This window comes from Pithys albifrons, chromosome 5 (genome assembly GCF_047495875.1).
Source record: "Pithys albifrons albifrons isolate INPA30051 chromosome 5, PitAlb_v1, whole genome shotgun sequence".
NCBI lineage: Eukaryota > Metazoa > Chordata > Aves > Passeriformes > Thamnophilidae > Pithys > Pithys albifrons.
In genome coordinates, this window is record NC_092462.1 from 70,442,065 (window position 1) to 70,467,007 (window position 24,943).

Here is a 24,943-nt window from a genome sequence, read left to right on the forward strand (position 1 = left end):
CCCTGGTGTACCTGAAGAGAGGTTAGATGTTAACAGGAAAAGGGGAAATGGCCTAAAGTTGCGCCAAGGGAGGTTCAGGTTGAGTACTAGGAAAAATTTCTCCACTGAAGGAGTGGTTAAGAATTGGAACAGGCTGCCCAGGGCAGTGGTGGAGTCACCATCACTGGTAGTGTTCAAAAAATGAGTAGTTGTGGAACTTTGTGATATGGCATTGAGATATTTGGTTGAAAGTTGGACTTTATTGCCTTAAAGGTTTTTTCTAACCTAAATGATTCCATGACTGTGTGATTGTATGATGCTATGATTCTCTGATTCTCTGATACGGTGGGGCTCAGCTGTGGTTTCTGTCGTGGGTTATGCTGCCACATGGAAGAGCAACGTACAACCCACTCCTCCAAGGATGCAGTGCCTGTCCCTGGAGGCAGCTGCCCAATACCGTGGTTTTGTGCTGCATTTCAAGCTGCCTGCTCAGCCTGCAGCCCCAGCTCTCTGTGCTGGGTGGGAGCAACAGGATATGCGGTGGGTGAGATCACACGCGCAGCTCCGCGGACAGAGACGTCTCTGAAGCCACAGTCCCCCTCCCTGCTCAGCCTTGCGGGGAGGGAGGGTGCTTGTACACCACATTTTGGTGCCCAACCTCCTGGCTGGGTGTTTTAACCACCAGCACAGAAGAAGAGCAGAAACACCGATGTGGCTTGCACCTGGGGCAGGGTAAGGCTCGCTCCACTGTGCTCACAGCATGGAGGAAGGGGTGGAATGGGATGTGGGGCTGACTGCAGCAGGCAGGGTGCCCCTGGTTGGCACCTGCTTGTGGGCTCATCATAGAATCACAGAATTATGTAGGTTGGAAAGGACCTCTAAAATCATCGAGTCCAACTGTCCACCCATCACTGCCAAGGCCACCACTAAGCCATGTCCCTAAATTGCACACCTTTTAAATTCCTTCAGGTACGGTGACTCCAGCACCATTCTGGACATCCTGTTCCAAGGCTTGACAACACTTTCAATGAAGAAATTTTTCCTAATATCCAGTCTAAACTTCCCCTGGCACAACTTCAGCTGCTTCCTCTCATCTTGCCTTCTGTTTGGAGGTGTCCTTTGCTCCCCATACTCTACACAGGGAAATCCACAATTTTTTGGTGTTTCCTGGCAAAGCTCAAGCCCTTGAAAGACTCAGTGCTGCAAAACTTTTCCTGCAGACACTCAAGATTTCTGCAGCATCATTTTTTTTTCTGCCTGATGCAGAGACTTAGTCCAGGGCAAGAAAAAATTTAGCCCTTACTCATTGCCTGAGCCAAAAAAACCACAAGGAGACAGACTCATCAGTGCCTGTGTCAGCCTGGCTGTCTGAGAGCTCCCACCCCTCCAAGGAGCTTTTGAGAGAGGATGGAGAGGGCTTTTCCTTCTGACCAGGTTTTCCTTTCATACTGACTGCCAGATGAGCAATTTATCTTAGGGTTTTGGAGGTTTTATGCTAAATGAACTAAGTAAGTTTGTTGTGTGAGATCCCTGTTCCAACAGCACAGAGATATGTTGTACCTGGCAAAGAAAAAGTTCTGAGCTGATGTCATCACTGGGATTTCTTTTTTTTTTTTTCAGTGTTTCATATCTGGTTTTAATTTATTAACTAGCTCAGAAAGTGAAATAGTAATAATGATATTCTCTCTCCTAAAACTGTGATGCAGACCCCCGTCAGGTACATGTATATCTTAAAGGGTAAATGAAAAGTTGAACTTCAGATGGAAAAAATGAACGCCTAAGGGAGGAATATTAAGGCTCCTGTCATCTTGCAAACATTTAAAGCACAGGTGAGTTTTTTTCTTGTGAAAGAACCACTGGTGTATGAACTCAAATTAACCTTTCCCATAGCAAGGCAGTAGAGAGGTAAAATACATACCTTATATTAATTTCTTTTTGACTTGGTCTGTGTTCCAGTTAAATGCTGGAATGACAAATATGTGCTATGATCCCACAGAGGCTGCAGATCTCACCCTGAGTGCTCGCACTATAGATATATTGTATACACAAGTATTTGTTAATTCAGCAAATAATAGATAGTGTGATAGCGAGAAATAATATTGAATACAAATGAGAATCACATTAAGGAAAACAATTCTGGTTTATATAAACCAGAAATTTAACACATGGCTATTTTTGGTTTATTGAATGAAATGCAATGAAGTCCAGAGAAATAGGGGCAAGAATTACTTATGCTCCCTGAATGTATTTTTTTTTCTGTAGTGTGGGGGTTTTTTTTACTTCTTTCAGCCTCTGGGAAATACGTGCTTTTATACAGTGACAGAAAAAGACATTTAGAAATTCCCATTTATCAGATGAGACCTGTATGCTTAGAAGTCCTGCTGTGAATCCATTTCTCCCACCAGGAGAACATATTAAATAAGCAGCTACTCTGCATGGAGCTGCTCTGGGCAAGGACAAATCTGAAGGAATTTAAACAACACCCATGGATAACATCTCCTTTCCTTTTGCACAGATTTCAAGTTTAATCATTTAATAGAGGTGTAAGTCATCCTCTCCATCAGTGTGCCTCACTCAGTTGTGTTTATGATTCTGCAAAGTTACTTTTTTTTATTAGAAGCTTTAAAATCAGAGATAACTTTACTCTCGTATGTTGTTTTCAATTCCATTTGATTTGATTTATTTTTTTTGTTATCATAAAAACACAGTCTGTCCACATAAAAATGACTGGACAGCTTAAAAGAATAAAGAAAAATTGACCCCATAGATCAACAACTTAGATATTCTGTAACTACTAACAATGTTTTAAAAATGCATTTACGCAAGTTTGATGAAAACATGAAAACTATTTACTGCAACATCTGAAATACCTGTATTTCTGCTCTGTATCTCTGTCCTTAGAATATTTTAATGGTCTCAAGATATGCACTTTATTGAGAGAATAACTAGAGTATTTTTTATTATATAGAATATGTATTATCTATATTCTCTCTATATTATTCTATATTCTATATTCTATAAGGAATATACTAGAATATGTTCTATACAGAATAGGTATGACATATATGATATATATTTTAGAAAATATAAAAGAAAGCATAACAATAGTGATAATAACAGCAACAACAACAACAGACTCTTGCAACATGTGATTTTTGATCTTATAAAATCCCAATGATTCATGAGGGTGAACACAACATAGGTAACATTTTGTTCTTGAACCCATAGATCTCCAAAACCCTCCTTGTCCTATGCAAAAGCCTTTTTTTAAATCCAAACTTTGTGGTGTCTCCTTTTGTCATTTAAGCTGATATTGTGTATTTACTGCTGAAGTCATGCTTTGGCATTATATATAAAATCCCACAATTTTCCCTTCTAGGTATGCATGTTCCTTGCTGCAGGAAGGAGGTGACAGTGAGAGACAGGAGAAGGCTGATCCATCCTTGGAATGAAACAAGGAACAAATTAGGGACCCTCATTTGCTGGCACATCGTGTTTCTGTTTCTTGCTTATATGTGCTCCAGGGAAAAACCTGTGAAGTGGGAGGTGTTTTTTCCTTCTGGCTCTTGCAGTTGTGAAACCTGCCGCTAAAATCTCTTCCAGATTTAATGACTAAAACACCCTATTGATGATTATAGAAATTCGTACAATTTTTTCCATAATTTCCACTGGTAAACTGCCCAAACCTGTGTTTCAACAGGCCAGGCAGTATCCTTGGCTGTTGCTGTCCTCTCTTGTTTTTACAGCACACATGTGATCTGGAGTTCGGGCGGTTTTGGTTTTTGTTTGTTTGGTTGGTTGGGGTTTTTTTCTAAATTACAAAGGAATAATGAAGCCTAATTGGGGAATTCAGACATTGAGTAAATTCTTTTCTTTGGGTGGGCAGAGAGCTGAGGAGTAATTCCCTACTCTTTGAGCAGGTGTTGTTGAAGTCGGGATAAGTGGCTGAAGTCTATCAAGGCAAGATGGTGCTGTCTTGGAGGGTTTCAGTGAGGGTCAGACACTGTCGGGGTGTCCTGAGTGTAGGGGTGCTGGAGGGAGGAGTGGACTGGGCATGGTTATCCCAGCGGCTGCTCATCTTCCCATGGAAGAGGAAGATTGAGCTGTGCAGCCTGTTTTTTGTTGCCCAGACCCAGCCCTGACTGCTTGGCCATGGGAGGCCACCTCCTGTGCTGGCTGAAAGGCGGGAGAGCTGAACAAGGGTCAGGACACCTCAGGTGTGGGAAATAGAGCTGGGATTTCAAAAGCAGCTGCAGGCAGAAGGAAAAACCTTGTTTTTGAAAGAATAAACCTTTGCCCCTGGGAAGTTTCAAAGGGCTTTTCTGATAGCTGTTTTGTTAAAAATACACATCAGAAAAACCATCTGCTGCTGGGGCAAAGCTCTGTGCACTACTTACAGGGTAGGAAATGATGGATTTAGTTCATGTGAGCTCTCTCAGGGGATAAACTGTGAGGTACTGGAATCAGAGATGCTCAGAGCCCCCTTCCTGCAGCATCTGAGGTGGGATGGGGTGTGGAGCCAGTGTCCCCTGCATCCATCAGCTGGATATCCTGAGAGCCTGGGTGAGTGTCACAGCCTGGGAAAGCTGGCTCAGTATGATCCACTGCTGGCTTTATTACTGTATCATTTAGGGCAAGCACCCATGTCTGGGCTTGAGACCGAGCTCTCCAGAAAAATCATTATTAAAGTGGAAAGTGGCAGCTCCCTGTGGCTGGGAGGGGAGGGAGAGGAAGACCAAGGTGAAGCTGCTCTGCCACTGTGAAGCTTTAAATGCACAAACTCATCCCATTACTGTGTTAACCACAGCTCTGGGGACTCTGGAATTGCACCAGCCCTTGGCTTGCGGGCAGCTGAGAGGGCACATGCAATGTGCAGGACAGGAGAATCCTGCTGCTTCCTCAGCATTAAAATTAGCTACTGGCCTTCCCACCCACACTGGGGACAGGAGAAATCTGGACCACCTTCTGCTTGCCCTCACTGTAGCTGACACACCAGCCTCACGCTGGTGCCTGTGTTTGAGCAGTTGTGGGACTGGAGATGCATCTTGGAGCAAATGCCCACTGCCTGTGCTCAGAAAGGTGCCCAGTTTCCAGCTCCACACCTGCCTTGGAGCCCTGGGCAGCAGCTGAGCCTTGTCAACAGCCCTGGGGAGACCTCCCCTGCTTCTGGCATCACTCGGGGCTCAGCACATATGGGCATCATTTGGGCTCAGCACACAAGCGTGTTGCTCAGGACTCAGCACGCATGGACATCACTCAGGGCTCAGCAGAACTGTGGCTCAGCACACATGGACATCACTCAGGGCTCAACAGGTCTGGGGCTCAGCACACATGGCTATCACTCAGGGCTCAGCAGGATTGGGGCTGAGCACACACAGACATCACTCAGGACAGTTCCTGATGGCTGCTGGACTCAGGGCCAACCTCTGGCTGCCTCTGTTTTCTCTCAGAGATGGTGTTGACCTTCAGGCAGCGCCAGGTGTTCGGCCTTGTGTGCATTGCTTTGTCTGGCTTTTCTCTCCCACTCTTGGCTGTTTCCAGTCTCCCATGGGAGAAAACACCCTCCCAGATCTGCTACCCCCTGGAGCTTGCTTGCCACACAACCATGTCCCTCACCAAGAAGGGCCATGAGACACCAGTCTGCAGAGCAAAATGACCAAGTGATATACTCACTTTTGTTATTGAACATGCCTGCACAGAGTCTTTACAAGCTGTACATGGACCTGCCTCTGTCCCATTCCTGTCAGTTGCTCTCAAAGCGTTCGTTACCAAAATCAGCATTAGCAGAGCAACCCAAAAGCTCACAGCACCTTTCCAGCCTATCTGAATCCCTTTGGTACCCCAGCCCCCTTCCCACTGTGCAGAGCGTCGTGGCATTTGCCCTGTTCAGTCCCCTTTGAGAAGTGCTCAGGATGCTGCAGAATCCCACCTGGTCCTTTCACCAGCTGTTGTGTCAAGAAAAATCTTAAAATCCCCTGTAATGTCCTTGCTGGGTGCGTCCAGGCAGTGCTCAGTCTGTAGCTTCTCCCTGCCTCTCAGAGGCAGGGGGAGCCAGGGGGATTTACTGCCTGTGGATGCGAAGCCACAGCCTCCGCCGCAGACCTGGGGAGAGACAGTGTCCATCAGTCCCAGCACCTCTCTCAGGCCCCCATCCCATTCCTGGGCTGTCCCAGGGCCTGACACCCCTTGTTGTCCCCTGGGGCTGGCAGGATGCTTACGGTGGAGGTGGTAGGCAACGAGGATCAGGCTCAGCAGGAGGAGCATGACACCAGTGGCCAGTGGGATCCAGATCAGGGGATTACAGGGACCTGGAGAGCAAGAGAGAACTCAGCACCTTGTACCAACCTGCCCTGGCAGCTTTGGAGGATGGAGTGTAGGGTGGGAAAGGGAGAAAAGCAAGGCAGGTCCTCAGAGGGGAGGTAGAGGATGTGACCATATCAGACATCCTTTGAATGATGCATCACAGAATCACAGGATGGGTAAGGTAGGAAGAGACCATTACAGGTCATCTGGTCCAGCCTCCGTGCTCAAGCAGGGTCATCCTAGAGCACATGGCCCAGGGTTGTGTCCAAATGGCTTTTGAATATTTCCACTGAGGGAAACTGCACAACCACTCTGGGCAATCTCTTCCAGTGCTCAGTCGTCCTCACAGGAAAGAAGGCATTGCAGGGAAAAAAGCTCTGAGGTCATGACAACATAAACTGAAATACATCCTGGCCCCTACAGTTGTGTATATCCCAGAGAATCCCTCCTAAAGGCAGAGGTCAGCTCCATGCAGAGCAATGGGTCTGGGGGCACCCTGACACCCACACCTGTGGGATGACATTGTGGTTGCCCTCACCCCAGGACAAACTCCAGTTGAACCCTGGGGACCCTCAGGAGCTCAGCAAACCCCCTTGCAAGGCAGCCTGAACAGAGCCCGTGCCATACCTCTCTTGCTGGCAGTTTTGCTTTTGGTTGTGTACTGCACGGGCTTTTTGGAGACTGGTGCCTGAGTGGTCTTCAAAGGCAGAGGCAGAACATCAACTGCAGGATAACAATGAGAAGAGGATGGTCAGTCTGGCACTGAGTGCAGCAGAGATCCCAAAGAAGGGCCGGAAATTCTGGCCCTTAAAACTAGTCTGATCCAGCAACCCCCAGAAAGGGCTGTGTCACCCAGAGGGGAAGGGAGGTTGACCCGAACCTCTTGGTGGCCACAGAAGGTACCAAGAGCTGTAAAAGTGTTAATAAAACAAAAAACTAGGAAAATAAGAGCAGAAGGTTAAGGCAGAGAAAAACCCCAAACTTTTTTGAGCTACAATTATCGCCATGCACCATCACACCAGCATTGCACAAAATCATGGGCAGCAAGAGATTTCAGTAGCACTGGGAAGTTTTAAAGGATCCCTGGAACTTTCCCTTAATCAGACTGCTCTAGTCTTTGCTTAAAATGGGAATTTTTTTTTCTGATAAAATGAGGGCAGGATTTATTATGGTATATCTGTATTACACTGGAGCATGTTCATCTCTCTGTAAAGCTGGTCAGAAAAATATCCCAATAATGTCAATAAAATAGCTGTATGTCTGACTGCTCAAACCACATTTTCTCAAAATTTTAGGTGATTCAAAACTATTTTTTCTGCATCTATCCAGGTTGGAAGTTCCTATGGAAACTACCATTCTTTTACATGAACAGATGAGACATCGGGGGCCTGGGATTTATCTGCACAACTTCTCCTTTACATTATAACAGACTTTAAGAAAAGGAACTTAAACACAATTTTTTATCATGAGTAATAAACAGGAAAAAAAAAGAAAACATCCAGCCAAGCCTGAGTCCTCCCAGAGCACCTGCTGTTTTTCAGTTTTTAATTGGAGTGTCCTTGATCAAACTGAGTTTCAAGCCTGTTTTTCATACTTTGCACAGAGATATGTGCCCAGTTAATAAAAAACGGTTCTCCTTTATCTTAAACTAACTTTTCTCTAAGACATCAAGAATCCAAAAGGGATTTCTCAGGCATTTCTAGGTGCAGGATTTATTTGCTTAAAAACCCAGAAACATTGGATCACTGGGGTTTCTTTGGAGTCAGAAGTGTAGCTGCATTTTAGTTAAATAAGTTGTCTCCCTAAAATTCTGCAAAAAAAGGGCTGTATCCTACTTCAAACACATTAGTTTTTCTACATCAACTCGTGCTCTGTGGTCAAGTGGAAAATGGGCTGAAAAGACATTCTGTATGACCCAGATGTCTATAAAGCATTTCTCCCCCAATGTCAGCTGCAGACAGCTCTGATTTCTGGCTGGAGTTCATCAGACATAGCAGGTCAGGAGCTTTGTGGAATAAATCCCATTTCAGTCCTTTATGTGAAAAATGGACTTGAAAGCTGCTGTAGGACCCACCCCACAGACTTGAGGGGTGATGTCCTCTGGCCTCGATGCTGCTCTTGTCACTGGGAGGGAGGGTAAGGACGAGCTGTGGCATGGAAGGACCTGGGAGCTGAGCAGGGCACACATCCTGCCTCTCATCCAAAATACAGCAGGGCATGGCAATGTCAGGAGCTGAGGGTCTTCCCATGGAAATCCTAAACCATTAGGGCCAATGTGGTTTGTTCAAGGCATGACCACAGCAGAGCTACTGCTGATGGCAAAAGGACTATCACAGGCAGCTGACCTAAAATTTGGCTATTTTCTTTATGTTCTGGTTTATCTGGTCTCACAGACCTCTTCAGAAAAATCCCCAGAGCCCCAAAGAGCACCTCAAAGATACCAAAACACATCTCCCCTCACCCAGGGGACCTCATCCCAGGCTGCTGGTGGCACATTTTGGAACCCTGGCAGGGGATGCTTACCCACACTGAGCCATGTCCCGCTGCCCAGGAAGAGCTGGAAGGACTGGGAGACGGAGCAGTAATAGATGCCGTTGTCCGAGGATTGGAGCTGGCTGATGCGCAGGCTGTAGGTGGTGAGGGGACTCACCCCATGGACACCAAACTTGTTCTGGCTGATGTTGGCACCATAAATAGCTTTGCCCAATGTGTTGGAAAATATCAAGAACTCAAAAATCTGCCTCTCCGGGCTCCAGCGGTACCAGTACACCCCAGTGTGCTCCTTCTTCAGCTCACAGAGAATTTCTGTTTTAGTGTTAGTTTGGGCTAAAATATGCTCTGGAGTTTGGGTCAAGAGTAGATTTGCACAGAAACCTAGGAAAAAGGGACAGGAACACACAATTATTGTTTTCACAGAATATTCTGAGCTGGAAGGAACTGACAAGGACCGTCTAGTCTAACTCTTAAGCCAATGGCCCATATGGGGATCAAATCCTGGCGTTATTAACACCATGCTCTAACCAACTTAGCTAATCTCAGAGGTTAATTATTTTTCTGCCATTCTAAGTACAGATTTTCTTTATGGGCTTAATAAAAACAAATAGTCACAGACTAGGGGATCACACAAGCGAGAAACAGCAGCAGCTTAATCAGGATACTCCCATATTCCCTCAGAGGCCTTTTGGGATTCCCCTGCTATTTTTTGGTCAAGGCTAGTTGTGCAGGTAGAGTTTGCCCTGTAAACAATCACGTAGGGAGGAGGCTCAGTGGCAGGGATATGGATTAAGGGGTGCTTTTGAGGGTGTCCTCAGGGCTGTATATGCAGGGAAGAGTATTCCCACCTACTCCTGTGGGTGCCCCTCTCCTGTCCTTCTTTCCTCGCCCCTTTTTCAAAGAATTTTCACTCGATTTTTTTTTTTTGAGCCTCTTTAACTTATCCTCCAGGTTTTTCTTCTAAAAGATGCAACACCAATAACATCTCAGGTGCAGAAAAAAGAACAAAAAATGTGCAAAACCTCTGAAAATGAGCCAATTTTACATTTGGTCTCAGACAATATTATTTTTTTCATAGGAATTTTGAGACGTTGTGGAAGTAGAGGGAGTGAGGGGTAGCGGTGGAGTTCAAAGCTTTGGTTTGGCATCACATCGCCCTGTTTGGGCTTTGCAGCATCTCAGAAATTATCTAAGTTGTGTTTGGCCCAGGCAGATGTGAGCGGTGTCTGCATGTGAGCTAGGACGTGTCCTTGTGCAAAGGATAACAGGTAACTTGTGATCCTTTCTGTTCAGCAAACAGTCCGGCAAAGCTGCAGATACTCCGAGACGGAGTGAAAAACAGCCCTTGGAAGATAAGGATGGTCTTATATTTCCCGTCTCTTTCCCATACATGTTTTAAAGCTGTGCAAAAAGCTCCACAATACATAGTTTTTGTCTTTTCTTTTTACATTAAAATGCACTTTTCCTTCAAAATCCCAAAGCTGCTGACAGTAGCTGTTGCAGCCTCATGCAGCCCTGCAAACCCAGTGGGGTGGGAGTGGGTTCGTATGACCCAAGAACACCTGAATCCATCAGTGTGGCACAAGGCCCTAATGTCCCTCATGTTCCTGATGGGACAGGCAGAGGAGAGGGTTCTGGTGACTGACACAGATCCAGAGCCTTCCTCTGTTCCTGCACTGATGATACCATCACTGAAGAGACCTGATATTGCAATGTGAAAATTCAGGTGTTGCACGGCAACTGCAGCACTCCACCACATCCTCTGGCTCTGTGACAATATCAATGTCTCCTTATTATTAAAATATGTAATTTCAGAATTTAGACTGCAAGTCTCTCAAACTTTGTTCTGGCAAACACCTGTGTGTTTTTTAGGGGTTGAAATGTGTGTGGTCGTGGGGGCTTCAGGATCTCCTTGGCTGCCCTGAGGTCTGGCTGGAATAGGAAACTTAACTCTCCATGAAAAGCTTTAAGTGAACTGTTGGAGAGATTATTAGAAAGCATGAGAAGGGATACTGGAAAATCTCAGCTCAGTGTCAGTGGTTAAGCTCCAGTGGGATGAGCTGGGATGGAGCCAGAGACAAAAATCTCATCCTCAGTAATACCCTCACCCCACAAAACCTCCCTGTTCCCTTTCCTGGTGTGTATTCAGGAGGACCACAAGGAATCACCATTATTGCACGTGGTTGGCCAGACCAGCCTGCAGCACCTTAAAAATGGTCTCTTTTCCCTTTACATGAGCACAGCAAGCTCTTATTTATTGAGATTTTCTCAGAGGGCTCCCCACCATATAGATCTATAGGATATTAGTGCCTGGAAGGCAGCATGATTTTATAACACACCAATTCCAGCTGTGACCCTTGGGAAATCCTCAGTCTTTGGATGATTTAGAAGAAAATTTGATGGTATATGATGTTTATTGTTTTCATGTTATGCAGGCAGCATAGACAGGTTCTTCTTTATCTTCTCTATCAGCATCTGCCTACAGTCTGTCTACATGGATGGTGCAGTAAAAACGAACTCTGTGGTGTCTATACCATTATGTATTGAGTCCTGAATAGAATATAGAATAGAACAGAACAGACTCTCTCAGTTGGAAGGGACCTACAGCAGCCATCTAATCCCACTGCCTGACCAACTCAGGGCTGATCAAAAGCTAAAATGTTATCCATGGCACAATCCAAAATTACACGGTGACAGATAGTAGTATCCTGTAGATCTATACTACGCCTGTATATTTAAAATTCCATCATCCAGATGCTGTGAAATGCACCCCACGTGTTGGAGCAGGTGGGGGAGAGGCTCCAGGATGATTTTAGGTGCCCTCAACCCTTAAGAGTTGTGTCCCTCTTACCTGGGATCTGGAGGCAGATGCAGAGATGGAGCCATGGCCAGGCCATAGTGGTGGAGTCAAGTGATGGAGGGGTTTGTGCCAGCAATCAGCTCCTGGTGGAAGGGTTGGCTTCACCTCAGGATGTTCTTCCCTGTCTCAGTGCCGATGTCTCACCAAGAGCTGCCAAAGAGCATCTACCACAGCAGCTCCTGGAGCCTCAGCACGGCAGTTTCTTTCACGCTGAGCCCCAAATCCAGCTGTACCTAGGGTACCCTTAAATCCCCTTTAGGAAGATTAAAAAAAAAAAGAAAAGAAATTGATTTTTAATTATGATTTCTTTGTATTTCACCATGTAGTTATTCTTCCTTCTTTTTGTCTACTTCTATGCAATTAAAAAATATCTAGTGTAGGAGCGTGGCATTAAAGATAAAAGCAGGGAAGGAAGAATTTTGGCTGGTTTCTTCTCTGCTGAAATAAAAAAGCATTCAAAATAAGGAAAAGATCCAGTTTGATCTGTGGGGTTGTTTTCTTCAGCAGAATTTTTAGCAGGAGGCGTTTTTCTCTGGAAAATGTTGAATATGAGACCAGCCCACCATAAAGCAGAGACGTGAGGCATCACAGAAAACTTTGAAGTCAAGAGCAAGAAACCTCAAACAAATTTGTGGTTGAAAACCCACAAAAATAAGGAAATTCTGCTGGGGCTCCCCATCTCACAGTGTAGGCTGCTTTGTTAGCTTATGACAATGCTCTGAAATACGCAGAAATATTTAAAATTATAAAATATCAGAGTGGCTTTGAAACGCCTGTGTGAGGGAGAAGTTTGAAGCACTTGGGGTTTAGAATTCAAAGAAGGAAGTACATGATGTGAAATTACAGGGGTGAACTGATGTCAGCAGCCTTCAGTTGTTCCATGTTCAGGAAAAAAATGTGAATTATTTATTATTTTTATTTATTTACTGCCCTCTTGGCTGCCAAGTAAGGTTCATTTTTCTTTTACGTCCCCCTTGTGCAGGTCCTTGTGGTCCTTACAACACCCCAGCTTCTCCTCAGAAAGGGGAATCTCACATGGGGGCACTGAGAAACATTCCCCAGAGTTGAGCTGGCAGATGAATAGGAAAAATAATATTGCATCTTGTACACTGTAAGTTTTTGGCCCATTTTGTACCAAATTTTTCCTTTTAATGTAACACATCCTCTCCTCTTTTCTTTATAAATTAATTTCCTGCTTGAAGCTGGTTGCTAACTGTGAAAGCCTTGCCACAAAGTGATCCGCTGCTAAAGTTTAGGGTGGGCTGAATCACTCCTTAACTCTTTCCTTGCATGAAAAAGTAATTTCAGTGTTTTCAAACCCATTTCAGTGCTTTTAAACTCTTGTTTTTGGAGCTGAGCCCCCAACATGGGGTGAAGCAATGCTTTTCTCTCCTCTCCTCACCTCCTGCTCATCTGTCCCCTTTTCTTTCACATCACTTCCAGACTGGGGCCTCTCTAGAATGGGGTGAGACACCTCTTTTTTTGGCAGGGAGGGAGGACAGGGAGTGCTTAATATATGAAATGCCACTGCAAGTGAATTTTCCCTTTATCCCCGTGGTGAAGTCAGTGAACTGAGCCCAAAATCCCTGGCTGTTGCAATGGCTGTGTCACTCTTTTCTCACTGCTGCTGTCACCTGGAGCACCTTCTGGCTTCCTTGTCAGGACAAAAGTTTTCACAGAAGTGGCTTTTGCCACCTTGGACATGGGGATGTTACACTGGGATGATTCCCCAGGACATTTCAGCAGCTTTAGAGATGCTTCCCTGCACCATTTTACCTATGGAAAGAAAAAGGAATATGTGCAATGTAAAAGCACAGTTTGTGTGCTGGAAGAGGGATTAAATTAAAATTTTATTGAAAATGTTGTTTATACTCACTGGAGCTGTTTACTGGTGGACAAGCTCTTCTCAGGACTGGCTGTTGCTCCTACAAGAAAATATTTGGAGGAGAGATGCTATTGTCTGGCAGCTCATTGCTAACAAAAATCAAAGCGCTGTGGGAATGTGCAGGAGACATCTGCTGTTTATAACATCCCCACATTGTTTGGGGCTGCTGTCCTGGGAAGAAAGTAGAGGAGGAAAGAAGGGTGTAAGTTGATCTGATCAGTTCACACAAGCAAGACTTGTTTGTGACCTTGGTGCGGTACAGCAGCTCCTTAATCACGAGTGTTTGGCTCACAGCTGGGCCAAGATGGGGGGGATTCCTGAATTTTGGTCCATTTGCACAATTTCTAGGGGAATTTTATTCTTTTTATGAAATTAAAGACAACCACCCCTTTCCCCAGCCCAGCTAACTCCCTGTGGACCCATCCCAATGGGAAGCAGCCCCTTGCCTTTTCCTCAGCCTGCATCCTGCCCACCTCACCACAATGGCACTTATTCCTGGTGCTTTCACCTGCTTTGTTACATTTCTCGCTCTTTCTTTCCCCCATGTGTTGCATTTCCTACAGCAAAGTGTTTGCTTTGGGCAGCTGGAGAAAAGCAGTGGGGTAGAAGAACAGGGTTTACAGCCAAGAAGCAGGATCTGGCTGGGATTTCACCTCTGTCAAACTCCCGTGTTGCAGCAGAAGTAACTGCAACTGGGCTGTATTTTCCAGGATGGAGAAAACAGCTGCAAGAAAAATGGGGGGAAAATGCATTTTCTTTGAGGCTACAAGGACTGACTTTTGGGCTGGGGATAGTTGCTCAGGCTCAAGTCTGGTCCAGCACAGTCCAACAGAACAGTACCTGGAAATAAGGACCTGTTAGGGACAATAGGGTGCTTGATGGGAACTCCCCAGGACTCAAGCAGCCACATGTGAATATTTTTTTACTTTTTAAATTTTTAAAAATCATTTTATTCCAGGGAAGGGAGTAGCTTCTGGAGTACTACATTCAGGGTAAAAACAGTGATGAAAATGATAGCAATTTCACTGCGATCACAGAATCACAAAATATGCCAAGTTGGAAGGGACCTACAAGGATCATCAAGTCCTGCTCCTGGCCCTGTGTGGAAGGAACCCTCCTCAAACTTTTTCTTAGTGTAATAGCAGAAAAAAACCCAAGAAACAAAACAAGTGGGTCAAGTTTTCTAAACTGCTTCATGCTAAGATGTGGTTTGTAGGATGAAGTTGGAGGGGGGGGGCATCTGCCTTTGCAGGTGCAGATTTACAGCTGTAATTCAGTTGATGCGATATCACAATTGAGGGTCCTGACAAGTCGTGGGGTTACCCCCAAGTTACATGTCAGTGTCGAACTGGGTTGTGGCGCAGAAAAATGCTGCTTTTAAAGACCAGATGCTAAAATGGATCTAAATTATGAACTGTGTAAATATTCCTGCTATTTCACTCCCCTCCTGACAAACAGATCTGTGCTTGGGGGGGGAGGGGGGAGGGTTGGGGGGGTCGTGTGTGTTACAGGTGTCAGGTGTGAGCCCCAAGTGAGATCTCCCCCCAGACTCCAGGTGCTAATGGGGTGTGCAGCAAATGAGGGGGCCATGGGGGTATTTGGAAGGATGGACGGTGAGAGGACAGGCTCCAGCTCTCCCTCTTCAGGACACTTGGTGCATGAATGAGCGATGACTAACCCTGGGCCCCCCCCAAATAGATAAGGGGTAGAGCAGGTGCTGCTGTTTGATTTCAGCCTCCCTAATCAGTGTTGAAGAGGATAACGAAAGACAAAGGAAGTGTCCTTGGGAAGGCAGCACACGGAGGAGGAAAAGCCACCAAGGAACTAAACACAGGTGTTATCAGCCCAAAACAAGGACCTGCCATGGCTATAAAAATCACCAGGCTGAGTCCTCGGTACCACCTTTACCTTAAAGGTGCCAAATCTGCTGGAGCTCTGCAGCAACCATCTTCAAGTTCCTGGGACTACCAGGATATTCAGCCAAGGATTGGTGAGATCTTATTGTTGGGGTCCTACTCCGTCTCTGCTTTGCTTTACCCGTTCCCTCGTCCCTTCCCTGTCCCCTTCCCGGGAGCCGGTGGGTCGCGGCAGCTGCCGGCCAGGCTGTGGCCACCCTTTCCCACTTTGCCACCTTCCCCTTCCCTTGTGCCCAGGTTCAGCATCCCTCTGGGGGGCTTTTCGGAGGGGCGGGTCGCGGGGTCGCAGCCTTGCTCCGTGGGTGGGTCAGTGGTGCTGGTGTTATGGTAGCTTTGCCCTGAGACAGAGCCGTCTCAGATCTCGTCCCTGTTACTATGATGGCTGACATCGTTAGCAGCTGGAAGCTGGAGCAGTTTGTGCTCCAGAAGTGTCTCCCTGCAATTTGGTCCCCAGGGTCCTTCCAGGGTCCAGAGGCATACCAGCAGCTGTGCCAGCAGTGGGAGAGCTGGTCAGAGGAGAATAAAAAGCCCAAACCCACAAATAAGTGCAAAAAGCGAGCGGCTTTGCAGGGTTTGTTGATGGTGGGCAGGGAGTTGTCCAAGTTGCTGAAAGAGGCTCTTGAGAATGTGCAGACCTTGGAGCAGGACAAGGTTGAACTCAAAATGCAGGTGGACAACCTGAGGGCAGAGGTGCAGGGTTTGTGTGGGGACTCTCTGCGTAGCGCAGTGGAGATCACCCGGCTGGAAAGCAAGTTGGGGTATGAGAAGCTGAAAACAGAGGAGCTGAAAAAGGAGGTTGGCAAGTGGATTGGGGAGACCCATGATGCGCAGAGTGCGGTGCGGGCAGTCCTGCAGGATGTCCAGCGGGACCGGGGAACTGGCCCAGATCACAAGGTGTGCCATGCCAAGATCCAGGAACTGGAAGCAGAGCTGGGGGTGTCGAGGGGCATTGTGGCTGCCATCAAAGGCAAGAGGAGCCAGATTGGGAGTGGCGAGGGGGAGGACTCCTTGGATGTGCACCCACCCCACTATGATTATGAGGATGATGTGTGGGGTGCCAACAGCCCCACCAGGCCATCCCCTTATGCTCCTCTGCGGGAGGAGGTGTGCCAGCTGCAAGCAGGGGAGGCAGAGTCTTCCAAAGAGAAAAAGGCTGCCCATGAGGAGCCGGTCAGCCATGCCCCACTCCAGCCCATAGACACCAATAGGGCTGTGCTCTGGTTTACCCCTGAGCAGCTCAAGACAGTGGGGAAGATGCTGGGGCCACTGTCAAAGGAGACAGCAATCAACTGGCTGTCCAGGGCCCAGCGTCTGCCCAAGTGCCAGAGCGGCAACTTTGTGAGTGACCTGATAGACATTGTGAGGAAGTGCATGAAACCAGATGATTTTGCGGCACTGCCAGGGGATGTGCAGATGGGCAATGTCCAGGATATCAGGGATGTCCAGCTGGCTGTGCTGAAGGTGTTCTTTCCAGAGATCAACCCCTTAGTGCTCTTCCACCAGGAGAAGCAAAGCCCCGAGGAGCGGCCGGATGCCTACGTTAACCGTAAGAAGATGCTCTACCAGATGGCTGGGCTGCCTGGCTCAAAGGACTCCCCCCTTGATTTTGACAGGCCTGAATTCAAGGAGCCACTGGTGGTGGGGCTGACACCCCCACTGAGGGTGATTGCTGGTGGGGATGCAGCCAAAAAGCCTCTTTCAGAGCTGGAGCAGATCCTGACCCAGAATTTTGAGCTGCAAAAGCAGGCATTCCCGGGGTATATGCTGGGGGGGAAGAAAGGGAAAACCTCATCCATGCCTTTCCAAAATGCAGGGATGAGAAAAATGCAAGGAGACAACAGAAAAGATCCTGATTGCAAAGGGGGCTTGGGGAAGGAGAACCAGCAGGGGATGAGGTTTCAGAAGTCCAACCCTTGGCGGGCTGAGCTGAGGAAGCGTTTGATAAAATATGAGAAACAGGAGGATATTGATGGGTTGCCAGATGCAGAGCTCTTTCAAAAACTGGCCCTGCATGAGTCCAAAAAGCACAGCAGCTCCCACCCGATTGACCCGGGGTCTAAGGCTCAGCAATAGGGCTGCCAGGCACCTGCATCGCCCCTTTTTGTGGCACCGATTAAGACCGATTCGTGGGGGCGTCTGATAGTTGACACAACTATTGGAGGAGGGGTGCTTGGACAAGTGATGTTAATTGATACTGGTGCCTCTTATTCAATTCTGAATATGGCCCCCGGCAGAGCCGGGATCTTCCAAACCTCTGAAATTATTGAACTCACAGGGCCGAATGGCCAAAAATCCCCAGTGCCATTCACAGGGCCCATACCCTTTGAAATTGGGACTGCCAAAGGGTCTGAAAAATTTGGGAAAATGGAAATGAAGGGAAAGCCAGGAATTTTAGCCATCTCTACACTGACAAAGATGGGGGTGGTGGTGGACCTGGCAAACCAAGCCCTGTTACACTGCCCACAAATTGACATGCCTGTCATCCCGGCAAGTCACAGGGTGATGTCAGTGAAAGCCCCCGAGCTCCTGGTCCACCCTGAGTGGGAGCCCCGAGTGAAAAGGGTCACAGAGAAGTTCCCCCAGGTCTGGGCTAGGGGCAAGCTGGACTGTGGGCAGATTGATGCTGCCGTGGTGGTCAAAGGGCTGGATCCTCCTCCTCAGCTGCAGCCCTGGTACCCAGCTGAGGCTGAAGACAGCCTTTGGGACACAGTCAATACCTTGCTGGGCCAGGGTGTGCTGGTGGAGCAGGAGAGCACCTGCAATGCTGTGGTGTGGCCCCTGCGGAAAGCCGATGGGAAAACATGGAAACTGACAGTTGACTTCAGCACCTTGGACCATGTCACCCCGCTGCAGACCTCCACAGTGGTCAGGTATCCTGGCATCATGGCAGCCATCTGCAGGGGATCTGAGTGGTTCTCAGTGCTCAGCCTCACCAGCCCGTTGCTTGCCATCCCCTTGCACCCCGAGTCCCGGTACAAGTTTGCCTTCACCATTGGAGGACGGCAATTTGCTTTCACCAGAGTTCCTCCAGGTTTCCACAGCGCCCGTGCCATCTGCCATGCACATGTGATGAAGATGTGGGAGCAGCTCAGCCACCGGAACAGCGTGCTGTCCTGTGTTGGTGATGTCCTCATCCACACCCAGACAAAGGAGAAAAACCTGGAGGTGCTGGCAGAGGTGCTGCAGGCTGTCCAGAAGACAGGCTTCAGGATCAACCCCACCAAGGCCCAGCTGTGCTGGAAGGAGGTCTCCTTTATGGGGGTGACTCTGGGGGAGGAAGGGCGCTCACTGGAAAAGCAGAGGGTTGAGCTAATACAGAAGATGTCAGCCCCATCTGATGCCACCACTCTGAGGTCTTTCCTGACTCTCCTGAGGTTATACCGTGAGTTCATTGAGGGCTATGCAGAGAAAGCAGCCCCTCTCTGCCACCTCCTGAAAAAGAACACCCCCTGGGAATGGGGACCAGAGCAGGATGAGGCAGTGAAGACCTTAAAAGAGAGTGTGACACAAGCCCCTATGCTGGCACATCCTCGAGGGGGCAGACCCTATATTCTGCAGCTGGCTTGCACGGGGAGGGGGCTTCAGGCCTCCCTGGGCCAGCAACACAATGCCAAAGTGCTCCCTGTTGCTCACGCCTCACGTCTCCTGATGCCAGCAGAGCAACAGTTCACTGACTATGAGAGGGAGGTTTTAGCTTTGACCTGGGCCCTGCAGCACTGGGAGTACCTGGTGGGGTCAGCCCCAGTGCTACTGAGGACCTCCCACACCCCGGTGAGGTACCTCTTACTGGGGAAGGGGGATGAGGGTCCCCTGCGCTACCCCAGGATGGCCACAGCCAACTGGGCATTGTCATTGACCAGCAAGGAGATCCCTAGGGACCCCTCGCCCGGTGCCTACAGGATGGTAATCAGTGGAGAGAGGAATGGGCAGGAGCTGGTGGGTCCTCTTACTGAGCCTAAGTCCCGGCGGGCACCCCTGTTTGAGAGCAGCCTCAGCCTGGAGGAGGCCAAGCAGAGAGGCTACGTTGTGTGGTTCGTAGATGGGTCCAACTACCACGAGGGAGGGGTGCCCTACACAGGCTATGCTGCTGTGAACTGGCGCACAGGGGAGGTGGTGAAGGGGAAGTGCCTGCCGCACTCCATCCAGGCTGCCGAGCTGGTGGCCGTGATGGCCGCCCTGGAGAACACACCGGCAGACCAGCCACTGGCCATATTCTCAGACTCGGGGTGGGTGGTGCGTGTGGCGCTGGAGTGGTTGCTGCTCTGGAGGGAGAGGGACATGCAGTCTGCTGATGGCAAGCCTGTCACCTATGCCAAAAAGCTGCTGTACCTTGCAAGGCTGGCAGAGCAGAGGGCGTGCCCAGCCCAGATCATTAAGGTCAAGGCCCACAAGAAAGGAACAGAGGAAGCCAAGTGGAACAAGGAGGCAGATGCCAAAGCTAAGGAAGGCGCAAAGGAAGGGCTGATGTGGAAAGCCAGCAAGATTTCAGAGAATGGCCTTGTGTCAGTGGCTCCCAGTAGGCACTGGGAGAGTGTGGATCTGGTGGGCTTGCAGGCACAGGACCCCAGACTCCGGGAGTTAGCACAGGGCAGGGAGTACAAAGGGTGCAAGGTATGGAAGGATGTCTCGGGGCTGGTCCTGGCACGGAGGGAGGGGGCAGACTACCCAGTCTGGGTGGTGCCTGAATTTGTCCGGACAGAGCTGGTGGCCCTGGCTCATGAGCAGGGGCATCTGGGGCCAGACAAGACCATGGTGAGGCTGCAGGGTGTTGGGTGGTGGCCTGAAATGAGAGAGGATGTGGAGAGGTATGTCAGCAACTGCCTGATGTGTGCAGCCAACAATCCCGATGCCAAAACAGCCAAAGCCCTCTTGGGCCACCAGAGGGTTTCTGGGCCATGGAGCAAGTTGCAGATGGAGTTTATTGGCCCTCTGCCCCAAACTGCCCTAGGCAACAAGTATTGCCTAGTGATCAGTGATAGCTTTACCAAATGGGTGGAAGCTTTTCCAGCTCGAAACAACACGGCCAGTGCAACTGCAAAGATCCTAGTAGAGCATGTTTTCTCACGATGGGGCATCCCAAAGGAAATCGACTCAGAACAAGGCCAACGCTTCATTGGAGAAGTCACAAAAGGGGTGTGCCAGGCCCTGGGAATCAAGCAAAAGCTTCACATCACAGGGCACTTCCAGAAGCCTGCCTCAGCAGAGGGGTCCAATCAACCACTGAAGACAGCACTGAGGAAGATGGTGAAACAGCAAAGAAAAGACTGGGATCAGAAGCTCCCACTGACCCTGCTGGCATTACGGGGAGCCATGGCATCTCAAACACTTCCTCCCCAAAAACTTCCTCCTACAAGAGACCTGAAGGTTCTGGAACACTGGTGGCAAGTAGGGGAGCCTCCAGACGAACTGCAGCCCCGTGTGCTAATGGACAGGTGGGTCCAGGACATGCTGAGGACAGTGTTAGCCACATACCATCAGCTTACCTCAGTGCAGGAGACCAAAATCCCCAAGATGGATAAGCAGGTGGGAGTGCTACTGCGCCCCACGGAGTGGAACATGGGGGACCTGGTAATGTATCGAGGGGTTAGAGAGAAGAACCAGGTGCTGGAACCCCAGTGGATGGGGCCTGTTAGGGTTGTGAACAAAGCCAGCCCCTTTGTGTACCAGGTAGAAATCAGAAAGGGGGCAAAAAGGCAGGAAAAATGGCTCCATTCTTCACAATTAAAAGCATGGAAGGGAAACTAACCGGGCTGGAGAGCCCTCCTTGCTTATGTTTTACAGATAAAAGAAAATGGAAGGCGACTGTGACCAGCGGGAAGGGCGAACTTCACAGCATCACCAGCCTTGTTTGCACTGCAGGGAAAATGCTTTCAAATTTGTGATTGCAGGATTTACTTTGCTTTCTGGTATGTGCATAGTGCTGAGCACCCAGTGTGCCCAAACATCCCATCAGCACCCTGGACAAACACTCATTCATTCCCACTTAGAAAGGCACTCTGACACACAGGCCACAGCCCAGCACAGGGTTAGGAGGTACACAAAAGTTGGGACTGATTGGCCCTGGTCTCAAGCTCACATCAAATATACAGGAAGCATGAGATTAAATTCTAACAAAGACTTTAATTTGTCAACAGTGGTTATGCATGGGACAGAGGTGTACTTGGAAAATGAGTGGAGCTGGGACAGCACAAACAGACTTCCACAGCTTCTGGGGGTGGTGGGACAGCAAATAAAGGTAGGATGCAGGCTAATTAATGGATCCACTCACCAGCCAGTAAGTCACATCTCTGTAACTGAAGTAAAAACTAATAAGAATCAGAAAAAAATCTGTGCTGTGGAAAAATTGGACTGCTGGTACAACTTTACTTTGGCCCAGCCAGTCCTTGTGGTCTGCCTCTGGGCAGACCACAGCATGGGGTTGTCCTTTAAATTCAAGATCAGCACCACAACATCATCCTTTGCTGCCGTTAAGATCTCAAAGTGCCATTTTTTGGCCTGGCATGCAGCCCCATATGTTGAAATTGGCAACCAGGTAAAATTGGAAATTAAATACTCCCAAGAAAGTGTAACTGATCCGATGCAAATCAGTGGCACCACCATGACTGTAGCTGCCCCTAATGGCCGCAAGTGGGTCATTCCAGTGAGCTGCCTCCATGAGAACAAAACACTTAATAGCTCTGAATTGGGTGTGGAAGCTTCGTGGTATAATCAGGATTATGGACGCTGTCCACACCTGGTCATAACCCTCCAGGTATGGTGTCAAGGAAGCCTGAGTGTAGAAATGTCCCATGAGCTTGGAGGAAAGTGGTGGATAAGAGGTCCTGAAGAGTTTGAAAAAGAGTTTTCCATCATTGCTGTCTTGCGCCCTTTTGTTTCCAAAATAGGTCCTTATGTAGTGAAGCAAAATCATGTCCAAGAGCTGTTGACTGGACCTGTCCGATCACTGAAGAAGGTGGTGTTGTCTCTGTCCACTGTTAATATTTCTTCCTTCAGACCACACTGTGCCCCCTTCCTATCCACCCTCCACACGGGTTGGCTGGCATGGCTGCACAGCCGCTCCCTCCAGAGTGCCCGGGCCAGGAGAGACCTGCTGGCCACAGCGCTGGGAGGAGGAGGTGCTGGGCTGGGAGTCCTCAACAGCATGAATGCTGAGGTCTTGGCAAACAAGCTGGAGGTTGTCACCTCAGGTGTGCAGAGCCTCCTCAAGCCTCTGAATTCATCCCTGACCAACCTTGGAATGGGGCAGTGGCTTGTGTCAGAGGTGCTGCCCACATGGGAACAAATAAATGAGAGAGATCATCAACTGCTCTTGCGAGCACTAGACACTGAACAAAATAATGTCTCCCTTGCTCTTAGCTGCATCCAGGCCCAGATGTGGGTGCAGAGTGTTGTTGCAGGTATCCTAAGAGACGGCGACAACGGTGTCCTCCCCACTGAGATCCGAAAGATCGTGTGGGATGCGGCCACAGAGAAGGAGCGGCAGCTCCAAGCTTGGTGGAGGCTCGTCAACTTCACCCATGACCAGGCCCTCAATGTGGTCATTGCCCACGTCCTCACCGTGGCGGAGGCTCGCGTCGAAAAGGTCTACCCCATCGTGGCCCTGGGGGTTAACACGAACGGGTCTGTGGTCTACCCCCTGGACCACCGCATGTGGGCGAGGGTGTCTGATGGGAAATGGCAAACGGTAGATCTGGAAGCCTGCATTTTGGAAAGGGGGCTGGGATTCATATGCGAAGATGATGCCCTTAAGGCAAGTGATGTCTGCTTTGACACCAAAGAGGGGGTGTGTCATTTTGAGATCAATCCCCAGAGCAGCAGCAAAACCACATTAGTGTATGTAGGGAAAGGGTGTGTGTGCTTCAGAACGATGTGTAAATACGTGCAAATTAATGAAGCTTATAATCAGACCGTATTTAACCACTCAAACATGTGTGCTTGCAATGTAACTACTATTAGAGGCTGTGATTTTGTGTATAAACCACCTGTGCTTACTAACCAGTTGCTAATCAGAAACTATACCTTGTACCGTAGCGTAACCCCGACCCCCATTGGTATGGGTTTGTCCCTTGTAAAAGAAATGTTAGAGCATGAAAATTTACAGCAGCTGTTAGAAAATGCCAAGGCCAAAGCTAAAAGAATCCTAATAACTGTTCACCATGATGGCAGTGTTATAAAACAGGTAATGGAACGAATTAAGAGGGTGGGAGAACACCACTGGTGGGAAGTATTTTTTGGCTGGTCCCCCACGGCCACTGGCATTTTCAATGCGCTGCTGCACCCCATTGTAGTTATATTGCTAATGCAAATCTGTGTGTGCTTTGCCATGGTAGTCACTTGTTACTGGATGAGGCAGGTGAGGCTCCGCATTGAGAGAGAGATGAAAGAACAAGAGATAGCCAAGCGCCTCCTACCATAGTCAAGGGCAAGACTGGGTTGGCCTCTGTGTTCGCCACCAAGAAGAACTTTTAGCTCCGCTGTTGGCTGCAACCCAGTAGGCGTTGAGCGGTGGGGACACATGCCATACCAGACCTTGATGTGAGGGATGGCCTCCTCTGTTATCAGAGGGCCATCTAGGAGAGGACAGGCCAAGCAGCCTGCAGTTGGCATCAATCACCGAATGGTTGAGGTTGGAAGGTACCTCTTGAGACGTTTCATTTAGTCCAAAACCATCTACTCAAGCAGGGTCACCTAGAGCAGATTGCCCAGGACTGTGTCCAGCTGGGCTTTGACTGTCTCCACAGATGGAGACTCCACAACCTCTCTGAGCAAACCTGTTTCGTTGTTTGATCACCCTCACAGTAAGAATTTAGAGTATGCAAGAGTTAGGATAAGTAACTTGTTTTTGAACCTTTCATCCCCAAATGCTAATGTGAAGAAGTTGCTCTTGTGTGATTTAAGACTCCTTAAGCAGAACTGACCGGGGTAAAGGAAACCAAGGACAATGTCTTTGAAAGGAAAGAGAAGGAAAAGTAACACCTGAGCTTGGGAAAGCACCCATTGAAGACAGCAGAGGTGTGACCAGCCTCAAAGACTTGGAAAGACAGTAAAAGATGAGCAGAACCAAAGAGCCTGTAATCACCTTGGACTTACAGGAGCTAAATCCACATAGACTTTGCAGCAATATCTCCAGGTTCCCAAGACTCCCAGGATGTTTGACCAACGGATTGGTGAGATCTTCTTTTCGAAGCCTGGACATCACCGCTTTGCTTTGCTTAGTTGGCATTGTACTTAATAAATCTGTCTGTTAGAGAATTGACTGTCTGCGTGTTCAATCACCACCACTCAGCTGCTCACCACTCAAGCTTGTAGCTTTGGCTGCTCTGGCAAAGAAAATCTGGTAAAAAGAAAAGATGGGGTTTATTTCTCTTTTATAGGCCCAAATCCCTCACTTGCTTTTTGTTTGCAGAATATTCACTGAATTGTAAAGTTTTCTTAACAAAACCAGTCCCCTCTCTTCATTCTCCCCTTCCCAACCTGTATCACCCTCCCACCTTTCAATACAGAAGG

The 24,943-nt window shown here is 48.3% G+C and overlaps 2 protein-coding genes and 1 long non-coding RNA gene across 3 annotated transcripts; 2 read left to right on the top strand and 1 right to left on the bottom strand.

The window, feature by feature from the left end:
* Window positions 1–600: 600 nt before the first annotated feature.
* LOC139672616 (uncharacterized) lies at window positions 601–3,999 on the top strand. The gene is made up of 3 exons (XR_011697955.1): window positions 601–711; window positions 1,686–1,808; window positions 3,359–3,999. It is a non-coding gene; the product is annotated as an uncharacterized lncRNA (long non-coding RNA).
* Window positions 2,643–12,211, bottom strand: CD8B (CD8 subunit beta). Its single transcript, XM_071557016.1, has 5 exons — window positions 11,627–12,211; window positions 8,806–9,156; window positions 6,910–7,005; window positions 6,198–6,287; window positions 2,643–6,081 (listed from the first exon to the last, which is right to left on the bottom strand). The coding sequence occupies exons 1-5, from the start codon at window positions 11,670–11,672 to the stop codon at window positions 6,041–6,043; spliced, it is 624 nt and encodes a 207-aa protein (XP_071413117.1). The 5' UTR covers window positions 11,673–12,211; the 3' UTR covers window positions 2,643–6,040.
* A 3,023-nt stretch (window positions 12,212–15,234) lies between these two features.
* On the top strand, window positions 15,235–24,688 carry LOC139672617 (uncharacterized). The gene is made up of 2 exons (XM_071557018.1): window positions 15,235–15,510; window positions 21,218–24,688. The coding sequence occupies exon 2, from the start codon at window positions 21,228–21,230 to the stop codon at window positions 23,850–23,852; it is 2,625 nt and encodes an 874-aa protein (XP_071413119.1). The 5' UTR covers window positions 15,235–15,510; window positions 21,218–21,227; the 3' UTR covers window positions 23,853–24,688.
* Window positions 24,689–24,943: the final 255 nt, after the last annotated feature.